Genomic DNA, 9309 nt, shown 5'->3' on the forward strand with positions numbered 1-9309 from the left:
AATGGATTGTGTGGGGAAACAACGACACGTAAAATAAAAAGCTACGCTGTATTTGCCGGATTTAATGGTTGCGTCGAAGTATCTTTCACGAGGAGATAGCAGGGCGCGCGAGAGCTGTCTCGTGCTCGGAGCCGCACAACCCGCCGTCTGCGTCAGCGTGAGCGTGCCGGTAAGTGAACGTAGGCTAGCTAACCTACCTTATCTAACATATCTAGCCGTTTGACACTCAAACACAAATGTCTGCTGTTTCATATTGCTTTCCGAGTTGAACCTTTAACCGTTTTTCGTTCATATTTTTTTCTGACAAAATATAGGGTGGACGGGTCCCAGAGCCTTTGTGCTAGCTGACTAGCTAACGCTAACGTCGTAGCTTCGTTCTAATCTAGCTAGCGCGTAATTTAGCTGACTGGCTAACTGGATAATTCGGTTGGCTAAGAACTTCCAGATCGACCGAAAGGCGTTCGTTATCCTTCTCTTAACTCCGAAAAGAGTCGCAAGCAATCGGATGTTTATTTTAGACAATACGGGTACTGTGATTAGCTAGCTATATGTTTAGCTAGCTTGCTAACGCTACGCTTCGTGCGATTTCATCCGCCAGCGGCTATATGAAGCCCCATTCCTGTCATAACCTAGATTATCTGAGGTGGTTGCTGATTGAGCGTTGTCAGGCGTTTTTGTTAGCTTGCTGCTAGCTAGCCTAGCTATTTCCACCGCGCAGCTAACGGCTAATATGTCGGGACTCGCATGTATTGTTATGGCTACGCGGACACGCTGTCATGAGTAGCGTTAGCGGATTTCTACATTTCTGTCCTAGTAAGACCTTCCAGTCGACTAGATTTGCATTTTGGGGTGTTTTTTTTCTCCCAATAATCAGGTTATAAAAATAAAACAACAAGGATATCCAGCTGGCGTTAGCTACATTATGAGCGAGATTGTTGGTTTCCATGGACACGCCTAAACCGGACTACAGTGGGCGCGTGCCATCTTACTACTCCCCGAAACTCAGAGTTTAACGATTAATCAATCAAATATACAACACGAAACTCGTTAGTGGCTTCGGTCATCTAATAATTGATTTAATTTTCCAAACTCCAGAAACACAACTGCACTTTGTTGTCATCAGAGCTGCAGCTATAACGCTTTCCAGTAGGTCAGACTCCAGGCTGTGGTCCACAGTCTCTGTACATGTATGTTATAGCCAGTTTGCCGTTGTGCACATATGAGGCAGATGTGTGTAAAAGTGTCTTTCTGTACCCTGTAACCATCGCCCAGGAAGCAAGAGCGGGGATGGCCAGTCAGTCGATGGAGATTGTAGCGACGGCGCTGGAGCAGCAGGTGTTGCACTCGGCGCGCCTGGTTGAAGAGCAGCTGGACGCGGAGCTGGAGAAGCTGGAGCGCCTGGATGAGGACGAGCTGGAGCGCCTGAAGGACAGGAGACTGGAAGCCCTCCGGAAAGCCCAGAAACAGAAGCAGGTGGGGCTGTGGATGTTGGGCTGCATTGATCGTGGTCGATCCCGAGAATGGTATGTTTACTGAGGTGTGTATGTGTGTGATTAGGAGTGGCTCTCAAAAGGCCATGGTGAATACAGAGAGATCCCAAGCGAGAAAGACTTCTTTGCTGAGGTCAAAGAAAGCAAGAATGTGGTTTGCCATTTCTACAGGGATACCACTTTCAGGTACCTATGTGTTCCCTTGTGTTTTGATAGTACATTAATAGAACATGTTTGTTTTGAGCCTTAAAGCTATATCTCTAACGCTGAATGGGCTTTTTATATTTCTGCTGTATTAGTTCTGTGCCATTATAAAAAGTAATTTAACGATTACATACTGACTGCACCTGTTTATGCTAGATCAGTCTACATTACTCTTTCTTGAATAACCAGATGGTAAGCTGAGGTTTTGTGTGTGTGTGTGTATATGTATATATATATATATATATATATATATATATATATATATATATATATATATATATATATATATATATATATATATATAAAAATGTGCGAACATTTTGAGTGCACTTAAAGCATATGTGTCATACATAACCAGAGGAGCTCTCATTGTCTCATACATACTTACCTTCTCCCTTCGTATTACGCATCCACTCAAATGCTGGGTACAAACCCACTTGCTTTACTTTCCATTGTCTGTGATACTGTAACTGACAAAGCAGCTGTTTCATGAAAGGAGTGTATACCTAATAAAAGTATGGTTATAATTCCTTCATTACATTTCTAAATGTATTTACCTATGACATTCGATACACGTGTGTGTGTGTGTGTGTGTGTGTGTGTATAAATGAATCAGATTTGCCATTTAGTGAGCCAAGAGAAGCTTGGTGATTTGTGAACTATCAGGTCTTTGCATACAGCCATAGTACCAAACGCAATAGATTTTCGCCACTTAGGTCTGGTGATGTATAAAAGACTATTATTTCTGACAGCTGTTTCTCACTATGGAAAGCCCTGATGGTATATGATATTCATACAGTACATTGAACTAGTTTGCACTGAAACGCAGCACAGACTTGCTTTAATGGTACTTCAGACCTCATTTATTCTACTGTCACCTGGTCTCGACGACAACTAAATTGATCCCTTTTATATTTTTTAAGATGTAAAATTTTAGATAAGCACTTGGCTGTAGTGGCAAAGAAGCATCTGGAGACAAAGTTCATCAAGCTGAATGTGGAGAAGGCGCCCTTCCTGACCGAGAGGCTTAGGATCAAAGTCCTCCCTACTCTGGCACTGGTTAAAGACGGGAAGACCAAGGACTACGTGGTGGGCTTTACCGATCTGGGTAACACGGACGAGTTCACCACTGAGATGCTGGAGTGGAGGCTGGGCTGCTCAGACATCATCAACTACAGGTGTGTGCGTTTATCTCAAGAACATCTGTGATCTGCGTCCATGTCTCGGCTAACGTCTCCATACTCCTTTTTGTGCACTTCTAGTGGGAATCCTTTGGAGCCCCCTACAGTCAGGCAGAAAGCAGGGTCAAAGTTCACCAAGGTGGAGAAAAAGACGATAAGAGGGAACGGCTGTGACTCGGACTCGGACGACTAAAGAACACAAATCTTTCCAATTTTCTCAGGGCTTCCTACAAAAAGTACTAAGTCTTGTAGAACCAACTTGGCTTACTTGTTTGTCTTTTTGTATGTTTTACTCAATTTTCATACTTCGTGTTTAACACTTAATTGTGATCATTTTGCTTTGATAAAGTAATTAAATACTGATGCCTGGGATTTCCTAATCCTCTCCTCACGCTGTCTTGAGTGCCACGGACAGTCGGATACGTTCGTTTCGCCGTGGACTTCAGAGACGTGGAGCCTCACGAGTTCCAACTAGCACAGTCGCGCAATAAATTCAACAGTGCTTCACTGATGGAACTGAAATCCCGTCCTCCATTTGATAGCGTATACTTTATTCCTCAGGTCCTCTCCTGTTCGAGCATGACTTGGCTAAATTCTGCAAGGCAAAATTAGCTAAATTCTAGCGCAGGACAGCCTTCAACCCTGCTGGACCACAGAGGCTTGTACATGTACGTTATTCTTCGTTTCACCTCTGGGAATGACAGTGCCGTGGATGCAGATGGTACTGTATTCCCTTGAAATTAAGAGCACATGTTGGTTGGGAAACCTGAGACCTGACATTGGCTAGATAATGGACTTCTATTTGCTCCCCAGGTTTGAACTAAGTGAAGAGATAATGTTTTTTTTCCATCAGGCCACCAAGAAGTGAAATATCATGGGTTAAATGTGAGTGTTTTTGCCCTACATGAGTGTTATGCTCAAGAATGTTTGTTTTGTGCATAAAACAAGTGTCAAGACAGCCAGCATTCTGCTAATCCACTCCTCTCTGATCTATGTAACTGGCAATAGCCTTGGGTTTTCTTTTTCTATAAGTAAATTACTAGTTATTAAAAACATTGTCTTCTATTTTATTGTCCATATAAATCTGGGTAACAGCAGGGAAAGGTTTACTCAGATTTTAACTTTGGCTGCTGCTCAATAAATTCAGTCATTTAAGTTGGTCCACATAGCATTTTTGGTGCTGCTTAAAATTAAGTTTTGTGCTTAACTAAGTATGCAGTGTTAAATTGGTCAAACACACATTTAAAAGCAAAGCGTTAATTAGTTATAACGTGCCATATTTATGGATCCCATTAACTAAGTTAACTTGGTTTTCTACAAATAACTAGTACTCCACAACCACATATATAAAGTCTCACACACTTAAAAAATAGGATTCACATTATATTCATTTGAAATATTTAATAAACAGTCAATAACGCACGACTGAGACAGCAAACATGACAGCTATGACTCAGCTGTTTTGTTCCACGGGCTTTTCAGGTCGTCTCACCATCAGCTCTCCTTTACTGTTCAGGTAGGAGTCTGCCAGTTCTTCTTCTGATGGTAGTTGATCCGGAAGCTTTAAGGGCTGAATCCTACACATGGGAAGATCTACTCAGTAGAGATTCCCAGATACGTACGTTGTTCCTTTGATTTGCTGTTTAAAACAGTTGTGTACTTGATCCTTTAATCTATCGTCTGAAGGACGGCTGCATTTACACTGAAAACACCTGATCAGACAAGTGATTCAATTTTTGATAGAGCTCTTTGGAAACGTCTGAATATTTGTACGAGCTTCCAGTCTTGTAGCGTGGGAGAATGAAAAACGTCAAACAGTGCAATTAAAGAGAACTTACATGACAAGATGTTTAATGATTTTCAGCTGTCTGTTCACTGACGGTGTGTTCTTGTGTACCCTGGGCTCGTGTGACTGTCAGTTACAAAAACAACAAATGCACGATTTAATTATTTGTCCTTGAGTAGTAATGCCAAGTAATACGTTGGCCACATTCCTACATTACCCAAGTAAAGGCACAGATGCACAACAAAATGAACAGACTCCAGTCGATACCGGAATGACATTACACTCAAGTATACTCAACCTTGTGTTCAGTTTACATATGACTGGTATATTTTGGTTGTGCTCACTGGATCATGTAAAATAAATAAATAAATAAGAAAATTGAAATGTTACCAAATAAGTAGTTTCAACTACACGAGCGGGATTAAGATTTTTCTTCCAAAAGATGAATCAACTCACCTTCAATAATCCCAAACTCTTAACCACCTTCTTTTCCCAGTAAGGGCGCCTCACTGTGCTCTTGACCCGGGTCACTATGTGTAGTTTATGCGGCTGCTCTGGATTACCACCATACTTCTCATGCTCCTTGGATCGCTCTTCAAATACCTGCGTTGTAAGCCGAGGCAGAACATGTTAAGATGTGTAATCGTGTAAGACATATGCATCATTATCAGGACCACACACACACACCAGTCAAGGAGGACTTTAGAGTATGGGCTAACACTCCAGAACTGTTTCACATGCACAGACTGGAAGATGTTTAAGAAGGCCGCTACACACAGCCACCACTCTGACCTGGAGGAGTACACCTCATCCATCATGGGCTACATCCGCCAGTGTGTGTGTGATTGTGTGTGATGTCTGCACCAAAACCCTCTAGCTAAACTCAGAGCTGTGTTGTCTCCAGGCTAGAAACTCAGCCTTTAAGTCTGGGGACAGATCTGTCCTCAGAGCAGCCAGATATACAGGGATTAAACATGCAATAGCCACGTATGCACAGAAGCTCAAGGAACACCTGGCAACCCGCATCCTGTACACAGAGATTCCATGGACCCTGGAAAAATAAGGCTCCACTCCCTGGTGCCTCAAACACCTTCTTTCCCCACTTTGACACATCACACAGCATGCCACGGCAAACATCAAACTTCCCCCCAGTTACATCTGCAACTCAAAATGCTCACCAACTCCGCTCATATCACCTTGCTCGGCTACTGTTCTAAGTATCATTCCAAATGTAACCTATTTTGTTTACGTCTATTTAAATAAATACTTGTTTACTTTCTGTATTCGCATATGTACCACACACCTCTTATTACATGCATACACTGCACTAATGAACCAGAACAGACTCCTTTTTGTTCACATGTATATAGGTGTGGGTGTGTGTGTGTGTGTGTGTGTGTGTGTGTGTGTGTACACTTATTTTTCCATCCTACCTCTGGAGGAATGCGAGACTTCGTAAACTTGCTGCGACAGACTACGCGCAGTGGCCACGGTGCAGCTTCCAGCAGGCTCTGCAAAAACAATTCATCCACGTTTACTTCTATTCCCTCGGCCCCTCCCAAGCAAAGCCAACGGGATGGCACTGCGACTGGAATAATCCAGGTTAAAGCAGACGCGCACAGGGCCATCGTTACCTGACGCGCAAGCGGCGCAGACACTCCGAGAGCTCGACACAGCGCCGCCATCGCCCACACACACACGCCAAGGTGATCTGCCTGAAGTGTGGTCTACGAGAGCTTCGCGAACAGGGAAACGCAGGTAGCTAGCAGTACACTCCGATATGTGAGCGTCGCACTGACCTCGACAACATTACCCAGCTATTTCATCTGGACAAAGAGAAGCATTAAGATTACACATTCGCCAAGCACACACGCACGGAGGGACACTTCGGCGTACGTGAAGGAAGCGGAAGTTAGTCCTTCGAAATCAAACCTACGCAGTGTGTGGTGAGCAAGTCTCTTTGGTTCCTGCATTTGTAACTTTTGTAAATGTAATGGACATATATTTTTTGTTGTGGTTTTTATATGATAACATACGTGATAGTAATCTCTGTGCTGTGGCTAGTTTAGAAGGAAACGCGTTTTATTTCGTCAGGGCGATTTATTTCGGTGAACACGTAGTGGGTGTGTAGGGGCTGTGGCTGTAACTAGTAGGCCTACTTGGAATAAGCTCGCATTATTACTTTGAATTTAGATAAAGTATTTTCAAAAGGTACAATGTAATATGAACGACAGAATGTGCTACTGGTGGTCAGCAGGAAGACCCCAGTGATTCTGAAGCGTCTTTCTGGCTCGATGTAATGGCACAAACCCGCGTCCCTGGCATGGAAACATCTGCCATCTCCATCCTGAAGAGAGCTGTAGAGCTCGACCAGACCTCACGGTTCCAGGAGGCCCTTGTGTGCTACCAGGAGGGCATCCAGTTACTGCTAGACGTGCTGAAAGGTAACACGGCAAGCGCCATTTAAACAGTCATGTCTTATGCCAACCAAGGAAATTATGTTTAAAAGCTTTTATTAAAAAAGAAAGGAAGAAAGAAGAGTGCTCTCATGAAACATTTATTTCAAGCGTATTCTTCCGAGAATAAAATATCTTTATCCTGTTTGGATTGAATACTGATATGAGTCTGTTCTGCACAACACTGGGATTTTAACTGCTTGCCACGGCTTGCCTTTCTCCAGCAGTAAAAGATGACTCGAAAAAAGCGCAGTACAGAGAAAAGATCACCAGTTACATGGATCGAGCAGAGCAGATTAAAGTGCGCATGAACAAACTGAAAGAAGGTAAAAAAAACCACATCTGTGGAGGTGCTTGAGGCACCAGCTGTTAGGACAGCGTCCCGTGTACCGTGCACCACGATGAACGGCTCATGCGTTACTAAATAAAGAACACTGTCTCCCCTTTTCTTCACTTACGGTTGTCTGTTGGACACGTCCCCCCCCCCCCCCCCCCATGTTATTCTCTCAATCAGAAGGCAAATATCATGAGCAAATAAAAATTGCAGACCGCGCCACTGGTTTCAGTTATGAGAGTCTTTTCAAGCCCTACATCAGGGAAGAGCTTACTGAGGTGTGGGTGGAGGACCCTTACATTCGGCATGTGCACCAGGTAAGGGTGCAGTGCTGAGCTCTCAGCACCAGAACAGCTTCATGGTCTTTTAGTGTCTTGGAAGTCAGCATGTCTGTGTGGTTGCCTGGCAGCTGTACCACGTCGTGTGTTGTTGCCTAGCAGTTGCGCCACTTCCTGTGTTGTTGCCTAGCAGCTGTACAACTTCCTGCGTTTCTGTGAGATGTTGCTGAAGGCCAAATGCAATGTTAAGAAAATTCACCTCTTGACGTCCCAAGATGAAGTGAGTACTTTACTTGCCCTTTTTTGTTTTGTTTTTCTGGGTTTTTGCTTCGTTTGCTGTGTTGTTTTGATGGTTTTGTTTTGTTTTGTTTTGTTTTGTAGGATAGCTCCTCCCAGCAACAAAGTGCCTTCGCAGACATACAGCAGTCCTTGCAGAGTCATAACATTTGCCTGGACATTAAGTACTCACCCACCATCCATGACAGGGAAATTAGGTAATATGCACCATGTGAAATGATGCGATAACAGAAAAGCCACAGGTTGACTTCCAGAAGCACTTTTCAAAAGATGAAATAATTAGTTATGAAATAACTGATTGTTATAAATGAACAAACATTTAAATAGTTGGTGTAAAGCACTGTTTATCAGACATAGGATTGTTCACTGTTCAGATTTGATAACGGCTGGATCATTAAGATAGGCAGAGGGCTTGATTATTTCACGAAACCTAAGGTAAGTGCTAAAAAAAAATTCTCTTTTAATTTTCTTTTTGTCTTTTAACATGTAGTGAATCCAGATATTCATAAAGTCTTGACCCTAGTCTTTGCTGTTGTGGAATGGTAGTACTGATTTATAATAAAAAACAGCTTCATTAATACAGATCAGACTGATAGTAGTGATTTTCTGTGCTCCCAAAGGGACGCTTCTCCATTGGATACTGTGATTATGACCTCCGAGAGTGTCATGAGACAACTGTGGATGTTTTTCACACAAAGCACACAAAGATGACGTGACCAGAAAGGAGCTCCCCGATTCTCCTTCACATCATGGTGTATTCAAAGAGCCATCCTTTCACGCACGTCACGGACTAGCGGGAATCTGCTTGTTTCTCCGATAAGTTCTGAAGCCATTTTTAACTTGGATTATTTGCTCTTCACAAACCTAAAAAAACTTCCTTCCAAGAACTTTAAACTACAAGAATGCCTAGTATTTTGTAGTGACTGTCGCTGGCCAACATATTGCAATTTCAGCTTTCCTCCTTTTTTTTCTGTTATATCTTCCAAAACTGTTCAGAATAATCACTCTTTACACTGACACTTTCTGAGGGGATTGTGTTTCATTGATCTATCCATAGGTATCAGTATCTTTTTACGACTTTTATGAAGCATGTATGATCGGGCAAAATCTCACTTGATGATATGTGGATACGTTTTATTACATATGTCGAATAAAATGTTTTGTTTTATTTTCTTCTTATTAAAATAAGCCTATATTTGAATCTTGTCTCTTTAGCGGTCACAAATGGCGTTGTCCTCTGCCAAGCTCATTGGCGCCATCTAGTGGATTTTAGTTTTAAAGTC

At 42.7% G+C, this 9309-nt stretch overlaps 3 protein-coding genes across 8 annotated transcripts; 2 read left to right on the forward strand and 1 right to left on the reverse strand.

Annotated features, from left to right (window-relative positions):
* Positions 1-17: 17 nt before the first annotated feature.
* Positions 18-4030, forward strand: txndc9 (thioredoxin domain containing 9). 2 transcript variants are annotated; one of them, XM_027031441.3, is made up of 5 exons: positions 18-169; positions 1273-1473; positions 1558-1676; positions 2618-2872; positions 2957-4030. In XM_027031441.3, exons 1-5 carry the CDS (start codon positions 65-67, stop codon positions 3066-3068), a joined length of 792 nt encoding a protein of 263 aa, XP_026887242.3. In that variant the 5' UTR covers positions 18-64; the 3' UTR covers positions 3069-4030. The 2 variants fall into 2 exon arrangements, with proteins under 2 accessions (XP_026887242.3, XP_026887243.2); XM_027031442.3 differs by lacking the exon at positions 18-169 and adding an exon at positions 235-1146.
* Positions 4031-4256: 226 nt separating this feature from the next.
* mrpl30 (mitochondrial ribosomal protein L30) lies at positions 4257-6550 on the reverse strand. Its single transcript, XM_027031459.3, has 5 exons — positions 6296-6550; positions 6095-6172; positions 5118-5264; positions 4714-4787; positions 4257-4452 (listed from the first exon to the last, which is right to left on the reverse strand). Exons 1-5 carry the CDS (start codon positions 6344-6346, stop codon positions 4329-4331), a joined length of 474 nt encoding a protein of 157 aa, XP_026887260.2. The 5' UTR covers positions 6347-6550; the 3' UTR covers positions 4257-4328.
* Positions 6468-9227, forward strand: mitd1 (MIT, microtubule interacting and transport, domain containing 1). Of its 5 annotated transcripts, none has more exons than XM_027031454.3 (8): positions 6468-6607; positions 6919-7105; positions 7342-7443; positions 7632-7768; positions 7920-8009; positions 8111-8223; positions 8401-8461; positions 8647-9227. In XM_027031454.3, exons 2-8 carry the CDS (start codon positions 6961-6963, stop codon positions 8740-8742), a joined length of 744 nt encoding a protein of 247 aa, XP_026887255.2. In that variant the 5' UTR covers positions 6468-6607; positions 6919-6960; the 3' UTR covers positions 8743-9227. The 5 variants fall into 5 exon arrangements, with proteins under 5 accessions (XP_026887255.2, XP_026887256.2, XP_026887254.2 ...); XM_027031455.3 differs by having other exon boundaries at positions 6470-6607; positions 6916-7105; XM_027031453.3 differs by lacking the exon at positions 6468-6607 and having other exon boundaries at positions 6614-7105.
* Positions 9228-9309: the final 82 nt, after the last annotated feature.

This window comes from Electrophorus electricus, chromosome 9, assembly GCF_041902795.1.
Source record: "Electrophorus electricus isolate QZ-2024a chromosome 9, ASM4190279v1, whole genome shotgun sequence".
NCBI classification, from domain to species: Eukaryota; Metazoa; Chordata; class Actinopteri; order Gymnotiformes; family Gymnotidae; genus Electrophorus; species Electrophorus electricus.

Bases quoted from the DNA above. Each gene is read 5' to 3' on its own strand.
- mitd1 (XM_027031454.3), top strand. From the start codon at position 6,961: ATGGCACAAACCCGCGTCCCTGGCATGGAAACATCTGCCATCTCCATC. The intron at 7,106-7,341 runs GTAACACGGCAA...GCCTTTCTCCAG, and splicing joins ACTGCTAGACGTGCTGAAAG to CAGTAAAAGATGACTCGAAA. The intron at 7,444-7,631 runs GTAAAAAAAACC...TCTCTCAATCAG, and splicing joins CATGAACAAACTGAAAGAAG to AAGGCAAATATCATGAGCAA.
- txndc9 (XM_027031441.3), top strand. From the start codon at position 65: ATGGTTGCGTCGAAGTATCTTTCACGAGGAGATAGCAGGGCGCGCGAG. The intron at 1,474-1,557 runs GTGGGGCTGTGG...GTGTGTGATTAG, and splicing joins AAGCCCAGAAACAGAAGCAG to GAGTGGCTCTCAAAAGGCCA. The intron at 2,873-2,956 runs GTGTGTGCGTTT...GTGCACTTCTAG, and splicing joins TCAGACATCATCAACTACAG to TGGGAATCCTTTGGAGCCCC.
- mrpl30 (XM_027031459.3), bottom strand. From the start codon at position 6,346: ATGGCGGCGCTGTGTCGAGCTCTCGGAGTGTCTGCGCCGCTTGCGCGT. The intron at 5,265-6,094 runs GTAGGATGGAAA...CTTACAACGCAG, and splicing joins AGTCTCGCATTCCTCCAGAG to GTATTTGAAGAGCGATCCAA. The intron at 4,788-5,117 runs GTGAGTTGATTC...TGTAACTGACAG, and splicing joins AGAGTTTGGGATTATTGAAG to TCACACGAGCCCAGGGTACA.